General features: G+C 36.2%; 1 protein-coding gene across 2 annotated transcripts in view; it reads right to left on the bottom strand.

Annotated features, from left to right (window-relative positions):
* Positions 1–9224: 9224 nt before the first annotated feature.
* The window catches only part of Il1rap (interleukin 1 receptor accessory protein), a 58261-nt gene continuing 49496 nt past the window's right edge, over positions 9225–17989 (bottom strand). Inside the window, exon 9 of one of the 2 annotated variants that reach the window (XM_013019499.1) lies at positions 9225–10540. In XM_013019499.1, the coding sequence (XP_012874953.1) occupies positions 9822–10540 (719 nt within the window). In that variant the 3' untranslated portion in view covers positions 9225–9821. Of the gene's footprint in view, positions 10541–13885; positions 17103–17989 lie in introns of those variants that run through there. The other variant, XM_013019500.1, reaches the window with a different exon arrangement.

Raw genomic sequence — 17989 nt, 5'->3', positions numbered from 1 at the left:
GGAGAGAGGGCATGGCTGCAAAGGATATAATGCTTTAACTTTATGCAATCTTTTACCAGGAAAAAGAACACACTGCCCAGAACAAGGAAACTCTTATTTGGGGTGAAGTAACATTACAGCCAATTGATAGGTTAGGGGAAAGTCAGGAAGTTAAAAATGGAAAGACTTGTAAAAAATTATATTAAGTGAAGTAAGCCAGACCCAAAGAAACATAGGTCCCAAGGTTTCACTTATTTGCAATAATTAGTACATGTCTAGGATAATCCTACCAGACAAGCATAAAAAGTCAAAAGCTATGTAATATGACCATATAAGGTGAAATAAACCCCAAGATATGAACACAGGAGATGTTTTCTTTGTTGTTTTAATGTACTATTGATTTTTTTGTTTCTTTTGTATGTTCTTCCCCCTATAGTATAATTACTGTTGTCACTGTATTTGATTCTGGTGCCCTGCAACTTGTATATACATTTTTCTAACTTGGGGAGGGGAAGGGAAATAACAAAATGCTGAAACAAGGATAAAGGTTGACTCATTGACAATGAGATGTACAAGACACTGTGTTGAAACCAAACTTTACAACTTGTGGTTCTTAACAGAACCAAATAGGATTGATAGCTGTTTATATAACTATGGAGGCTTCAAAATATTCTATAAAGCCTTTGACATTTCTTATTTATAAAGGAAAAGAAGAATTTCCCAACTCTTACATTTGAATTGGTCTCTAGATCCATTTCTACCACATACAGAACTGAAAAGATGCAATGGTGGCCTGATACCCAGAGATCTACATCTGCAGTTACTCAAAAGGCTGATAGCAAAAGATGGAATTTCAAAGCCAGGCTAGGCAGAAAAGTCTGAATGACTTCATCTTCAATTAACCAGCAAAAATCCAGGCTAGAAGTATGACTCGGGTGGCAGAGCACCAGCCATGAGAGCAAGTAAACAGAATGAGAGTGTAAGAACTTTGTTTCAAACCCTGGTACTGATATTAATAAAAAGAAGAAGAAGAAGAAATGAGTTTTTCAAAGGTGTTACATCATTGGAAACTTCTAAATCAGAGTTCAACAAAATGAATACTAAGAAGCTAGAACATGTATTGTTGGGGGGAGAGGAGAGGTCAACAGAAGGGGAGGCAGACCAAGGCAGAGAGGAAAGATGGACACAAATTAGCCATAATATTCAACATACATCTGTGAATGTGTAACTAGATTACTTAAGGAGATGGTGAGACTGGGAGAGATGAGAGAGAATGACGGAAAGGTGATATTGATCAAGATGCATTGTACTAATATACATACCTGTGGAACTACAACCCCTTTGTAAAACTACTTGAAAATAAGAAACAAAAGAAAAAAAGTAATAATATCACTTTAAAGGGTAGGTCACCAAGGGCAAATTTGCTTCTTTTTTATTCACTACTTTGTATCACACACTGGAAGATAAGAGTCTATGAATAGTGAAGTGTCCCTAGGTGGAAGTTCCAAAGGGAAGGTTCAAATAGCAAGGACCTAAGACTTCTTACCATCTTCCTTTTTTTTCTATGTTTTTTTAATTGTAAAAATACTATACAGAGGGGTTACAGTTACATGTTGCCTCCTCCTCTGTTTCCCCCCTACCAACCCTTCCCTCCTACCTCCACAACTTCACCCCTGGCAAAATTGTTTAAGTACTTGTAGAAAACTAAAGCTAGATCTTTATACATCACCCTGCATCAGAATCAACTCCAAATGGATCAAAGACCTTGGAGTCAAAGCAGACACTCTGAAAACATTACAGGATGGAATAGGAGAAACCCTAGGTCTCCTTGGCACAGGCAGACATTTTCTTAATAGAGACCCAGAAACACAACAAATCAAAGAAAGGTTGGACAAATGGGATAACATGAAGCTGCAGAGTTTCTGCATGGCAAAGGACATAGCTAGCAAGATCAATAGAAAGCCCACGGATTAGGAGAAGATCTTCACTAGCCATACAACAGACAAGGGTCTCATATCTAAAATATACTTGGAACTCAAAAAATTAAATCCCCCAACAACAAATTCTCAAAGAAACAACTGCCTAATAAATAAGTGGGCTAAAGACTTAAAGGGAAACTTCTCCGAAGAGGAAATAAGAATGGCCAATAGACACATGAAGAAATGTTCAACCTCTCTAGCCATAAAAGAAATGCAAATCAAAACAACATTGAGATACCACCTCACCCCAGTTAGAATGGCTATAATCAAGAACTCTAATAAGGAAGGGATGTGACCAGAAGGGGACCCTATTGCATTGTTGGTGGGAGTGTAAACTTGTTCAACCACTTTGGAAAGCACTGTGGCAGTTCCTCAAAAGACCCCTTCCGTCTTCTATGCATATATATTGGGAAGTGGGTCCTCTAGCACCCGTCTAGTCTCAGATGACCATAGCTGGGACACACGTTTTAATAGTTTCATTTGTAATGTTGTACAGGAATCATGCAGCTAAGCTTCTCCTGAGTTTCTGTGCTATAACAATTTTTGTTCGTTTTTGAAATTTCTGTGGGGTAAGTTCTTATGCAGCAGCAATGCAACTATTTTTCCTACTTCTTGCTTTTTCAGTAAGATGTTAGTGTCATAGTCATAGTGCTAACAATACTAAGAAATGGAGCTAGTGACATGGCTGAGGGCATAGAGCACTGGTTCAGTAAGGGTGAAGCATTGAGTCCAAATCAGTACTCCCAAAAAGAGAAGCAAATGTATTTTTTTATTCCCTAACTTTTATACATGAAGGATTATAGCTGTACCTTGTACCTTTTTAGAAAATATTCAGCAACTTAAGAAATTTCTTACACTCTTTTCCCTGCCCCCAGTTTTCACTTGTAGCAGAACATTAATAATAATAATAATATAATGATGCAATTACAAGGATTTTAGAGGTTCGCATTTATTATATACTTTTACCCTTACAACAATTGGATGAGGTAGATATTATTGTTTATTTGACATTGGAGGACGAATTTGAGAGCAAAAATTTGTTACTGAAAATTGCACATTGAATAGAAGGGTTACTGTTGCAAATGTCTTAGGATTCCAGTGTAATATTTTATACTATATACAACTGTCATGGATGTGACCATCTAAATTTATTTTCTAGGCCATCTTCGTATTGCTTCATAGTTTATGTTTTCAATCTGATATTGTGGATCTTTTATTCATCTCCTTTCTCTCAGATTACTGAAGTATGGAAATGGACAAATAGGCTCTGATTACTTTCTTTAGAAGTTCCTTCTTAGAAATCAACTAATTGTTTTTGGCAATAACCAAGTTACTGCATATTATACAGTTTGTCATGTTTTAGACACTAATGAAATAAAAATAAAAATAATAAAGGCTAGGGCTTTGGCCTCTTTGGCTATTCAGTTTAAGTTTTACAGAGATCACTTCTATAATTTTATTTGATTTAATTTTTATCTTATATAATTTCACAATAGAATGATCATGTGCATAACATGAAAACAGGATTGTAAAAAAGTAAATATTCCTGTATTCCTTGAATAAAGAATTCAGATTGTATATTTGGTAATAAATTCCAAGTTTTCTACTGTTCAATAAAGAATATTATAAGAATATTCTTAGATTTGGTTTTATTGTTTTGTCCCATATTTATAACATGTTTTCATTGACTTATATTCCAAATTTTATAAGTTCTTTACAGAGCAGTCCTTCATAAGAGCCAGAGTCTAAATAATTTGGGAAGTTTAGGCAGAATGGGTTAAACTGCAGTTAGTGCAATTTTCAGAAAGATGATGTTCAATTCTGGTTTATAACCACTTCTTCAAGGAATTTCCAGACATTATCAGGATAATCTGTTATAAGCATTTGGTACAGAATATGAAAATTGAAATAAATTTGTGAACTGTTATATATGCCTTAGAATATTAAATAAAAATAAATGGATATCAATTTCATCTTACTTTTTCTTTTAAATAAAGTGATAGGTACTAAAAGTATTTGTCATCTAAGGAAGCACCGGGGTGAGCATCAGTTTTCCAATTTATTTGGAATCTTTCTATGAAAGCATTTCTGAAGGTCATTCTTTCCATTTAATTATTTTAAAACACTGAACGTGTCTACAGCAAAACCTTTGTGTAACAGCCTCAAAAGAGTTTTGCATGTCAGTAGTCCCTTGACAACACTGCCAAATAAAAAAATTTCTTTGCTCAATATTGTAGCTTGTTAACATATTGCAGGACTCCTAACCACTAATCTTTGCCAAGGATCAAAGGAGAGCTTTTCCTTATAATTAAATGACACTCCACACCTTGGTTATAAAACAATTGAAATCTTTAATATGAATAGAATCCAAATCATAGAGGCAGTAGATGTAAGGATAATTGCAGGTTTCATAGTGCCCACACCAGCATTTGCCTCTCCTTCATCTGAACTTTAGCATGTTCAATTTGAATTCCCTGTGTCAATCTTCAGATAAATGCATCAAGTGATGCTTCCTAATGACCGTGTTACATGCTCTGCTGTGTTCTAAATGTCTTCATTTCTTCTGAGGCTCCCTGAACATCCAAAATGAAATGGCTCATTTACAGATTGTTTCAGCATCACACTCTTGGAAAACTAAGTAAAGAGTGGAAAGTAACCAGTAATAGTAACTTTTAAGTGTGTGTGTGTGTGTGTGTGTATGTGTGTGTGTAGTGTTAGTACTGAGGCTTCAACTCAAAGCCCAGTTACTGTCTTACAACTTTTTGTTCAAGGCTGGTAAACTCCCACTTTAGACAAACCTCCACTTGTAGGTTTTTTCTGGTTAATTGGAGATAAGTCTCCTGGACTTTCCTGTCTGGATTGGCTTTGAAACTCAATCCTCAGATCGAAGCCTTCTGAATATGTAGGATTACAGATGTGAGTAACTTTCAAAATGTTAAGCATGCTTCCTCTTAAACAGAAATCGTAGTTACTGTCATACATTCCTTCAACAACTTTTATTTGGGCAAGTATTTATGTACAATGTCTGTTCTTTTGTTTTTTATTTCAATACTTTGACAAATGAAGATGAGGTGTTGGCAGCAAAGTCCTTCTTTACTTCATTATCAAAATAGTTAAAATATCTCGATTTGAAGGTCTTTTAAAGCTGTATCAATATCTCAGTCCCATCTCATCTGTAGAAGACAGTGTTATTAGTTCACCATGTTCCTTGTAGTTTTTTTTCTTCCTAGGGGCACAGAAAGACTATGTTTTCTCTAACTATAATAACCGGAGGTTGGAGCTAGTTATGGCAAATAAATTGTGAGAGCAAAGAGTGTGAATTGAAGATCAAGCATAGAACAACAGCACTCCACACATTTCACGTGTCAAACTACAAAGTATTAAGGCTCTATGCTGGACATCGGCATAAGCAAAAACTAAGACTTGGTACGTGAAGCTATGGGATTATGGGGATTGTTCGTTAGTTGCACACAGCAACCCCACTATGTTCCAGATGTGTGTAGGGTATTTCATATACTAAAAATCCACCCTACCAACCACTCTATCCAAATGTCTCCTTCTTCTGGGACAACTCCAAGGGCTAAACAAGCCTTATGTATTCATTTATTGCCTGCTAACACCTTGTTAAAAGGATGATTCGTGGTCCTCCTTGGCTGGAGAAAATCAGAGCCTACAAGAGTAAAAGAGGAGTGAGAGACAGTTAAAAGTTAATGGTTGTTAAATATTTTGTGCTTTAGAATCACTCAAGAAGTTTATGTTAAGTGAAGATTTGCCCCACCTAAGCAACATCTTTTATTTTCAACATGGATATGGTCAAGTAATACTCTACTCATTTTAATATGAATACAAGATGGCACTGATGTGGAAATCTCAAGGAATACACTTTGGGAAGGAATACATAAGGGAAGACCCATAGGTAAGGCTTTTTCCTCTTGCAATTTGAACGATATAGGAACTATGGAAAAGGTTTGAATGAGTCTTTCTATTTTTCCAAATTTGAATCATTTAACACATTTTTCCAGCAGTACAACTTAGTAATGCATACACCTAGACAATACTCACCATTTTTGGAAACAGTCTTTCTGGTGAAAGGGCCTGTCCTAGGCTTTTTGTGGAGAGATTCTCCCCAAGTGATTTTTAGATGCACAAACGTTTGAAACCATTATCACAGAGGTGATCAGACCTATGAAGATATTTATGACTAGCTCAATTCCCTTCACTGAAATGGAACATTGATCTTCCACATCCGTTGAACTCTTTAATCTAGGAGTGAACGTGCTACTCCTAGAGTTTTTAATAGTTACAATAGGATGTCATCCTGGAACCCACAGACTGTATCACAACTGCTGAAAGTTTATTTATCTAAGTGTTTTTGTTCTTACCTTCAATTAAGAAGGAAACAAATGAGGCACTAAAGGCTCACACCCTTTATCCTATCTACTCAGGAGGCCAAGATCTGAGAACTGTAGTTTGAAGCCAACTTGGACATGAAAGTCAATGAGACTCTTATCTCCAATTAACCACCAAAAAAAAAACTGAAATGGAGCTGTGGCTTCACTGGGAGAGTTCCAGTCTTAACCACAAAAATGCAAAGACAGTGCCCAAACACAGACATGCAAAGTGTTTTGAGGAAATTTTATAGCATAATCAAAGAGTCAATAAGCTAACAAACTGATTATAGCTTTTCAAATCACAATTTGAAAAAAAAAGTTATATAGAACAGCAATATCTGGTCAGATGATACATAAGACACTTAATATAACATTTAATTAGCTGGTTGTTGGGTTACTATGTTATACTTCTGATATTCTAGGTCTTAGATGAGATTTTTCCACCTAGGTGGCTTTGTAATAGAAATACTTGTACTTGGATCCAGTGGAGTTGGTTCTAGAATTGACACTAGATTAAATGTCAAAATTATGGAATAGAAGTCTGGATTAAATATTAGAAATCTGGAGAAAGAAGTAAATCTATCTCTAGTTACTCATGGACTAATAAGGAAGTTATTTTACCTGGGTAATAGCATTCAATTTTGTACGGCTGTAGGGCATTTAAATAAGTACAAGAGAAGTGACAGGTATAGCATAAATACATGCTAGATTGTTGAATACCCTAATAACAAGTGACACTGGTTAGTAATATTTTTCCATTTTAGTTGGCAGGAGATTGAACCTCAGAAAGTCAATAATCAAATAAATAGAAGAGAAGTAGAACTCTACTTGTTGTGAAATGTAGGCAATGTTTCATACATACAGATATATGAATTTTCCTATAGTTTGGTCATTTTAATAAGCAATACCCATGGTTCATGAGGAAATTTTCTTATTATTTGCCTAATGGAATTATATAGCACCGAATACCACATGTAATTGTGGTATAATGGGTCAAAGAATAGTCACATGACTTCCAGGCTTCTCTGCATACAGTGAATGTATAGTGCATTATCTCTCTGACTCTTGTGAAGCTAATGTTCCAAACTACGAGCTTGTACTGCTTAAATTGTACTTATACTATCAATAGAAATTGATACAAAATTTTTCCTTTGAGAACACCAGAAATATATGGCTGTTCGTGGTAAGAGTTTGTTTAATTTTTATGCCTTGGCCTTTAATGCTTTTATTTATTTTTAAGCCCTAAGAAAATAATTCATAAATGATAAAAGCAACTTCTTAAATGTTTCCCAACTCACTGCACAATTTTGGATACTATATTAACAAGACGATCTCTTTCCAATCATAGGTAGGAGCTTACTCACCCTTCATAGGATTTGAAGCACGTATATCACTTATTTTTAAACATTGTTGGAAAGAAACTCCTATCTGTCTGGCAAGTTAAGGTCCTTGAACATGAATTGAGGATGAATTACTCTCTTCAAATAGGGGAAAATATGGCAGAAGACCTTGAGTTTTTTGAGTCATTTTCTGATGGATATTCATTTGGAATGACCTGCCATTTCTGATTTACAAGTCCTACGGTAAACTCATGGTTACTCAAAAGCATCTGAATTCCCTCAGCTTCAGAGGAGAGACCTTCTCCTTTCCTCTTTCAACAGAGAAAGGAAGTTCTAATTCACTCAATAAGAGAAAGAGTTTGAGCTTCCTGTTCATTCTCTGTTGACAAGAAGGAGGGAGGCTGGTACCCAGTGGACAAGCTCACTAGGAGCTGGCACTAATCTATTGGAAGTGACTGCTCTTGTGACCTTGGCTCTTGCACTTTGCTTATTAACATCCCAGAACAGCAGATTTTTGTCCTTCTAATGTGCTTACAGAAAACCTTTACCATATACTGGTGTTCAGCTTTTTCTCCTATGCTGGATGGTTAGGTTAGAGTAGCCACTTTTTTTTTTGAGGACTCAGTTATCTTCAGTCTAGGGAGAGAAGGAACATTATAACCCTCATGTTTTTTGAGTCAGTCTATGTTCTTCAGGGCTGGTACTATCACTGTCATTTGGGTCTCCAAGATATATGGTTTTTGCTGAATACTTTAGACTTGAAATTACAATCTAGCCACTCTCAATGGACATGCCCCACAAGTAGATTTTGTTTGGCTCAATGTTTTTATTTTTATAAATTTAAGCCAGCTCATAATTGACAGTATGCATACAAATCTACATTTTTATTCTCTCCTGAAAAAAAATAATAGAAGTCTGGCAATGCAAAAACTACATCAGTGACAACAATCAAATGAAGCTGAATGAAGACTCACATGTGCTCTTCTGTATGTAAAGGCCCAATGATCCTCATGCAGCCCCTGGCTTGAAAATCAAAATGCCATAAGCCTTTCACCATTGTATGAGAATCTTCACAGCAAAGAGGTACTCTTTGGTACCTGAATCCTATCTGCACTAGGATTAGCTGGAAGACATGCGTATTATGTTTGTATCTGGCCTTCATATCTTTTTCTTACCTTCTGATCTTTTTGGGCCCTTTAAGTAAATATACCTTTACCTCACACTATGGGAAGAACACTCAGGTACCAAATCTCATCCCGATTCCCTATATTACTGACTTTTTCCAGAGTCCGTTCAAATAGTGAGATTTCTTTAATGTAAAAATCTATTTTGCTTAGACTATTTCTTCATGATCTGTTGTCTGTCTCTCAATACAAAGGAGGAAGAAGAAACAAGAGGGGAATCTTAGCCTTCCTGGGTTCCTACACTAAATCTCAATCTCTTGAAATGGGATGTCCTTTAGAAATGAAGACAAAAGCCAGAAAAAAAAAGGAGAAAGGAGAGAGGGAGTTAAAAATTTGTTAGTACAAATGAAATGACATAAAAATATAACTTTATTGATGCTAACAATTTTATGAAGTATAGGACACACTAGTTTACAATGAGACGGAGAACACCATGTAACCCTGGTGGGGGTGTTTGGTTATTTGATAGAAAATATGCTGTAGGTTCCCTGTTTAAGTTTCTCCTACAGCTTCTACCAGCATAAGCTCTTGTCCCCAGATCATCCTTGGAAACATGTATATACCCTGTAAATGTCTTACCCCAAGTTGATTGGCTGGCTCAGGTCATTTGGTCAATCAATGAATGAACTCAGAGGAAACATACTTAAATCCTTAGCTCAATTTAAACTATTGGGTAAGATAAGAGATCTGATTTTAAGCAACTTTCACATACTGACCTTCTAGGGCCCAAGAAGAGTGTTCTCTTCTGAGGCCATTAGAGGCAATAACTCTGGATTCGGGTTCTTCGGGTGTTTTGTCTCCTAGAAATAAATAGTTTTTAAAAAATATCAATAAAGGGGACACAAATCTGGTAGTCCATTAGATGTTAAAAAAGTATGATATTCTCAAATGTTCATGTTTTAAAGAGGTTTGGTAGACATAGCAGTCACCACCCACCACATTCAGTAATTATAGGATATAAAAGTCATTGTTATTGGATAAATCTGTGAAATGGTGAAGAGCAAGAGCTGAGATCTGGGAAACAGGGGCTTCCAATCGGGTGCCATTTTGTATCCATTGAGTTCCTGACTCTTGGGGAACAGGCTTACAGAGATGTGTCTCCCACTGGGGCTGGGTATGAATCTCTGCCCGGCTCTTGCTTCTAAGGTGACTTTCTCCTTCACAGTAGGTGACACAGCAGCGGCAGGCTGCAGAAGGCTTTCCTCGGTGCTTGGACATTGTGCTGGAAGCTGGAGGGGGACCTGGAGGCCTTTCTGAGCTCTGGAGTTCTGGTGGCTCTTTCAAACGACTTCTCCTCCTCTGAACATGATCCAGACTGATGTCAGATTGAGAAGAGCAGCTCTCATTCCAGCCAGAACTGGCACTTAGGCTCCTTAAGGGGAGAGCCAACCTCAAGGCCTTCCAGAATTTGGAGCCTGAATGTTTGGACTTTTCTCCCTTCCAGCTGACAAAACATACAGACTCCTTCAGCTGCAGAATGCTTGGGTGCGGATGTTCCAGGGGCCTGTACTCTACCACAATGAGTTTGGTGGCGATGGAGTTCTGACACATGACACCCAGTTTAAATTCCAGCATGCTGATGCTTTTTTCTGTCACATAGTCTGGGCTGAGGACAACAATCATCCGTCGGCTTCTCTGAATGAAATCAAAAACTGCTTCCACTGTATCTATAGGAAAATGAAAACATAGCATAGTAACTTGTGAAAACACGCAGCAATTCCATGACAGCATTGTCCATCATACCAGGGGCAGGTAATGAACAAGATCTTGAAATTATAGGATCTAAGTGCTAACTAATGCACCCAGCTGGGAATCTCATCTACATTCCTCTTAATAAGAGCTGCAAAGGATTTAGTACCTTCAAGGATGAAGAAGGATTTGAGTGTAATATCTGTTTCACCATCCCCCTTTCTTGAACAAAGCCTTCTTTATGACTAAAAATGAAAAAAAAAAGGGCTGGGAATTAAATTCACAAGCTCTTAAACTACCCAAATTGAGCTGTTTTGTAAATGATTTCTTGTTCAAACTACTGTGATGCTACTCTATATTAAATGACTGGGAAGTTACTCTTGTTCTAAAAATAATTCTAAATCTCCACTTAATTTTATCACCTTCATGAGAATAGTTTTCAGGTTATGTGTGTTATCCTATGGATAATATTTAGTTGGCACATGTATCTTTTAATAGTGGTTTTGAACAGCAATAAACAATGCTCCTGACATGATCTGACCAATGCAAATTACCACCTTCTAAGACATTGATATATCCTTCCCTCTCTGCAACTTCCCTCCTCCTATCCGTATTTGTGTATCAAGAATATGCCCTCAAATGAATTAATGAAGCAAGAATAATGGTAATAAGTATTGGGTTGGGTCTTCAGGCAGGCAAAGGGTGTTGATTATTAAGGTAAATAGTTTAAAGGTAGATTTGAACCTGTCCCAAAGGAATGTTTTTTAACTAATTATTAACTAGTTAATTTTTAAATTCAGTACTTAACTTACTGTGAGATTCAGAAATTTAGGCAAAGTAAGAATCTGGAAGGAAGGAATGTTAAATGTGTAAATCATATCCATTTTCAATTCTGAAAATGAAATGAAAATGGTGAACATCCATTTTGGAGAGAATTTTCAGCCTTTGGGGACAAAGTTACATTTTGCAGTATGTTTGAATATTATGAACTTCAGGAGTACGTGAGCTATGATTTCTTTCCAAATGATTTATTTCAATTGATAGATTTAATAAAAATTTGGATGAGAATTGGGAAATAACATTTTGTAAAGTCAACAAGTGTGCCTTTATTTGTGTGTGTGTGTGTGTGTGTGTGTGTGGTGTAGTGTTTAACCTCAAAATTGTCACTTTATACTTTAAGAAAACGTAGGATCTTCCCAGTGTAAGTACAATAGTTGAATCAGGCACTGAGAAATGAAACACTAGATTCTTCTCAGATAGGTTGTGACCTATACCTGGGGCTCTTCACACAATAATTACAAGGAAGCAGCATCCTTATGGAATTAAAAATTAGCTTCCATATTGTCAAGATTCCACATTTGAAGATAACAGTTAACTTTGTTGTGTGTGCCTGTATGGGACTTGAACTTGGGGCCTACACATAGGTTTTTGTTTGTTTGTCTGGTTTTTTGGCTTGTTTTCAGCTTTTTGTTGTTGTTGTTGTGGGGTCTAAACTCTGGGCCTGGGTGCAGTTCCTCAGTTCTTCAGCTCAAGGCTAGCACTCTACCACTTGAGCCACAGAGCCACTTCTGGCTTTTTTTTTATGTGGTGCTGAGGAATCGAACCCAGGACCCCATGCATGCAAGGTAAGCACTCTACCACTAAGCCACCTTCCCAGCCCGTGCTTTTAGCTTTTTCTCTCAATGCTGGCACTCTACCATCTTGAGATGCAGCTCCGCTTATGGCTTTTATTTATTCATTTTTTTTTGTGAGGGTGGTTGACTGGAAATGAATTACAGGCAAGAGCTATTTCTTCCCAGCTTAGCAGTTGTCAGTTTTAATGTTAAAGATAATATGGAGGAGTAATAAATTAATTTGTTTATTCAGTTTGTAATAATAATGTGATTAGTTTTGTTTTGAGGTAATACATTGGTTAGGAAGTCATAGTTCTGTCTTAGAATTCTACCATACTCAAGGATACATCTCTCCTTAAAAGTCATAATTCCTTCCAAGATTCATCTAGACAAAAACTAGGACTGGAAACTTCTTTGTGGCAGCAAGGATCTTGTTAGAGGAAAGACTAACAAGTCTTTGTCTCTTTTTTTCCCTCCATTAAAAACTTGATATGTACTAAAAGGGAGCATGTAATCTTAATACCTTTGAATCTGCGCTCATTTTCCTATAAAATGTATATGATAAGAACAAACTTGTAGGTCCATAAAATATACTAGAGAAGTCTATATTCAAATGTCTAACATTTCATTATTGTTCACCTTAACTTTAGGGGTCTAAAAGAGTATAACTTCATTCCCTTTAACATTGATCCATTATTCCTACCTATTATATAATTATATTAGCTATTAAATTCCTATCTATTATAGACTCTTGCAAAAGAAAAATTAGTAGCAAAATTATTACTGAGGTATCCAAATCAAGGACTTTATAAATATTCTTTGACCAAATGAGTAATGAGAAAAGGCACTTTTGTTGCTAAAGACTTACATTACAAAAGTGAATTTCAAACTTTTTTCAGTGATTTCATTAATATTTCTACTTACAATCCATCTCTGACTGCCCTTACCATCTACTCATGCAAGACATTAATTTCTTATGGCAAAACAGTTGCCTTGGATTTGCTTTAAAATGTTTAAATAGGGATACAGGTTGATCCATTGTACCAATGAGATGTACAAGACGCTATGTTGAAAAATGACCGTCACAATTTAGATGTAGTTGTGGAGTGGGAGGGAAGGGATGATAGGGGGAAAACAAAGGAGGAGGCAACAATGCTTGATAAGAAATGTACTCATTACCTTGCTCATATAACTTTAACTTCTGTACAATATTTTCACAATTAAAAACTTATTAAAAATAATAAAAGTGACTACTATAGCTAGCTTTGTTCCAAGTATAACCAAAGGGAATAGGAATATAGTTGTGTTTTTTTTTCATTTTCAAGGAACAATTCTCTTCTCCTTGTTTCTCCTTTCTGCGTGTCTGTTCTCTCTTTGTATTTCTACAAAAAGAGAGACAGACATGCCTATGCACAATTATACTCATCTTTGCGCAATGAACCATCTATTTAACTTAAGTAATTCTTTTACTCACATGCAAAATAAATAGTCTTGATATGTAATTCACATTCTCAGAATTTTTCCACCAAGATATTTTTATAACTTATTTCATCTTTTTATAAGAGCAATCACTAATCTTTATTATTCTTTTCATATACCCAAACATGAAAACAAAGACATAATACACATGCATAAAATAAAATTCAAAGTTGAAAATAAATGGTTTATTTAAAAATATGTAAATTTACAAATCAAATGAAAAATGGACAGTACAAAATTTCATGAATAAAATTAAAGATATCTCAAAATATTAAAATGCATGTAAAACAAATGGATAATTAACAGTTACATTTGTATTTCCTATTACAATGGAGTGCTTTATAAATTAGAATACTAGGGAATTATCTAAGTTACAATACAAAGAAAAACTAAATAAAATGTATGTAATTGTGTAGTTAGACATTCTATATAGCTTGTTTTTGTTAACCTGGGCACAGAAGGTCCTATGGATCTAAAACCATTAAGCCATTGTCTTTAATAAGAGACATATGTTCTTGACTTCTAAATTAAGTATATGTGTCCTTATATCCCACAGAGAGTCTGCATTGAGAATTTTCTGGAACATAAAAAAATGTCTTGAGCCTCAGATCTCTAATGTATGATATAAACTACTTGTATTTGATATGTTTTGTATGATTGAATTTAGAAAAACTCAGTATCAAAGATAAGAATATGAACAGGCAAACAATCAAGGAATTTCTTGGGGATACCCAACAGCATGTGAAGAATGCAACATAATAAGAGAGCAGCCCCTTGGTGAGGAGATTACGCCTTGCTGTGAAAAGTTCAGGCAAGAATTGGTATTCAAAGCTTATCTGGACTCAACTTTTCCTTGGTCTGGTAAGTGAAAGTTTAATAATAAACAGCATTAATAAGGCTTTTCTACATGATAGTTTTATAATCAAGAATTCACAAGTGAATATTTTTTCTTTCAATTTAACATAATCGATAAGTATTAGAGAAATTATTTATTACTCTTATCCTGATGAAAGGCACAAATATAGGAGATAATTTTAGAATTACTTATTAATACTCATATTACAGGGATAAAGTCTTCTTAAAATGATAAATTATCATGTTTCGTAGGAGACTCCGGCTAATTTATAGGTATATTTATTTCCATTTATTACTCAACAATCCACCTGGCTGAGCCATGAAATTAACATAGTTTAGTTTCTAAATGTGCCTGCTGAGAATAGAGTAGGAAATCAATCAATACCATGTGCATGGCTCTTGTTTAGCTATGGCTATGGACCCTCTGTGCACAATAGTCTCCATTGAAGCCTAGATCAACCGTACAGTAGTAGGCTATTTCTATTAATCTAGAAAAAGAACAAATGATAACCACTGACCATGAATTCACAAAAAACATTAATGGAATTAAAACACCAACACAAAAGCATTACAGAATAAACATAACATAAAACTTGGACAAGAGTTCTGTTGTTTCTAATAGAGTACCAATGGCAATTAAAGATATGTGTGTGCCCATGTATAATCTCATTACCCCCCACCCACAAGCAATCCATGTGATATGGATATAAATATCTACACATACAGATTATATATATTTTTCTATATGTAACATAGATATTCACCACTCTGTAAATGTTACACTTAGTTTTCAAGTTCCCAAGTGTGAAGAACAGTAATATTTTATTTTAAATCAAATTTAATTGACAGGTACTATTTAGATAAACTGATCTGAAGCAAGATAGTATCTGTCCTATTGGGCATATTACAGGAAGTACGATTCTTTGAGAACATTAATGATCACAGCAACTGCAATCACAGCAACTGGTAAGATCACCCGATCTCTTCTCCACATTGTACAATGAAGAGACACCAATGAGTCAAGAGAAATCACTTTCCCATATTTCACATTAGCAAGGTTGGTATTAAAAGACAGTTTGCCAGATATGTGTGTGCTCTTCTCAGAAGTCAAAAATGCCCTAAAGGCCAGGCACTGGTGACTCACTCTTGTAATCATAGCTACGCAGGAGGCTGAGATCTGAGAATCATGGTTCAAAGCCAGCTTGGACAAGCTCTGTGCAACTTCTATCACCAATTAACAAGCTAAAAGTCAGAAATGTTTTGAGCAGTTGAGCACCAGCCATGAACAATAAAAGTTAAGAACATTGCCTAGGTCCTCAGTTTAAGCCTTAGGGGGAAAAACTGGCCTAAAAACGTTTTCCCTCTCTCCATTAAACTCATTACATTTCTTTTAGTATAAACCAAGTTTGGCATCATCTGTATAATCAGATTTTTTTGTCAAACTCTGAATGATCACATTTCCTGTTATCAATGGAGTGAATAAAATATGGAACCGATGGGTGATAAGTGTATCAATCTATAAAGAGAACCAAAAATTTACAATAATAAAATAGAAGTGATGACAAAGTGTTTTTTTTTCAAGTTTATAAATGCAATATCAGTTACGTGAGATGAAAGCAAGTGGGACACTTGAAAAAATACATCTTGCCTTTTAGACAGGCTGAAAGAATTGTAAGAAACAGCTGTACTTAGACTGCATTGTGTCATCCCAGTTGGATGTCTGTCTGTCTTGCTGTGGAGATGTATTGAGTTCATTAGCCCCAGCTAAAATAAATTTAGGCTATGAATATCTTTCTAGTGGATGAACAAAGAAGTGGGGAAAAAAAGAAAACTTTTCTCACAAAAATAATATCCTTGTCAACAAGCAACATACCTCAAAGGGGTTGTTAAATCTGTGGACAATCTGTAATATTAGAGTTTCACAAAGCAATGGAAAGAGACTGGATCAGGGATGGAGGATAAAGAAGAAGAAAATTATGCCATTGCCCGAAAAGACCATAGTGACATCAGAGACTGGTGACAGACTGTGACTGTCTCACTCTAAACCTTGGTGTGGCCCCAGACGCAGAAGAGCTGACCCCAAAGTCACCTTGAAGTTGTCCCTAATAAGAAGGCTTTGACAGAACTTGGTTCTGCCAATCAAACCCTACATCGGGAGTGAAAGAAGTGGGACTTTTATTTCTCAAGAGTACTCTTGGCTCTTTATACTCCTTTGGGCTCCCTTTTCATACGTTTTTCAAGGAAGAATAGGAGAGCCCCTGCTTGTCACTGCCAGACCATCTTGAGCTATTCTTCACTGGCATGGCCACCTGAAGCTGCTTCCAGAACCTGCCCTGGGGATACTTGGATTTCTCCCCTTTCCACTTAATGACCGTGAGCACCGCCTTAGCCCTCTTCAGCTCTTTCACCTTGGTGTCCTTCACAGCTTTGTACTGCACTAAAATGACGTTGATGTTACCCCGAGAGGCCATATTTTCTAGGCCAGCCTTGAGCTCCAGGAGGGCTTGGGTTCCCTGGAGCACGTAGTTGGGACTTAGGACAACCAGGAGGCGTCTGCTTTTCTGAATGAAGCTCAAGGTCTCATCTGTGACAACTGGGAAAGAAAACACCATGGGGATTAGTGTGGGCTAAGAAACATGGGGCTTGAGGAGCAAGACAGAGGAACACGGGAGGATTGGGAATTGAGTCTAGTATACTTTGTACCATCAACTGCAACGTTATCTTCGGTTGCAATCATGCTCTTCACTAAATGACACTTTCCTTAGGGAAAATGGAAACTAAATACACATATTCCATTCCAAATAAGGAGTGCCCAGTAAGTATGCAGCCAAACATTTGCCCTAATAATAGGAGCTCAGTCTTTCAAAACATTATTTGAGCCACTAGGAATTGGACGGGTTGTGGCGAAGTCCGTTTCTTCAAGCACTGTTGTGGCCCAGAAATCAGCTCTTGAACTCTTTCCCCTTCAATGACATCTATGTATAAACTCCCTGCTATGAATGGCATTCAAAAAATATACATTATAGATCCAAAAAACACAGAATTGAAGCAAAATAATAAAAAAGTAGCCAGTTTCTGAAAATCCCTGTTTTTGGAAACCTCCCTGATTCTAACATTACTAAATTGTTGGAATAGGAATCTCCAAAAGATTAACCAATCACATGGTATTTTGGCTAACTACCTACCTTCTGAATTCAGCTTTAATTTCTCTCTGCTGTGGAGACCAAATTGGTGCCTGAATCTTTATCCTTAAACTACTATCATTATTGTGAAATCATGTCTTCCAGAAGCTGATAGCATATATGCTGGCTTTCACTGAACAGCAAATGTTTTCTTCAAGTTAAAAAGAAAATGAAAAAGGAGGAGGAGGATGGAGAGAGGAAGAAAATAGAAGGAGGTGAGGAGGAAGAAGAAGAAGAAGAAGAAGAAGAAGAAGAAGAAGAAGAAGAAGAAGAAGAAGAAGAAGAAGAAGAAGAAGAA

Source organism: Dipodomys ordii, unplaced genomic scaffold (genome assembly GCF_000151885.1).
Source record: "Dipodomys ordii isolate 6190 unplaced genomic scaffold, Dord_2.0 Scaffold45, whole genome shotgun sequence".
Classification (NCBI taxonomy): domain Eukaryota; kingdom Metazoa; phylum Chordata; class Mammalia; order Rodentia; family Heteromyidae; genus Dipodomys; species Dipodomys ordii.
This window is presented reverse-complemented; position numbering and strand designations above follow the sequence as displayed.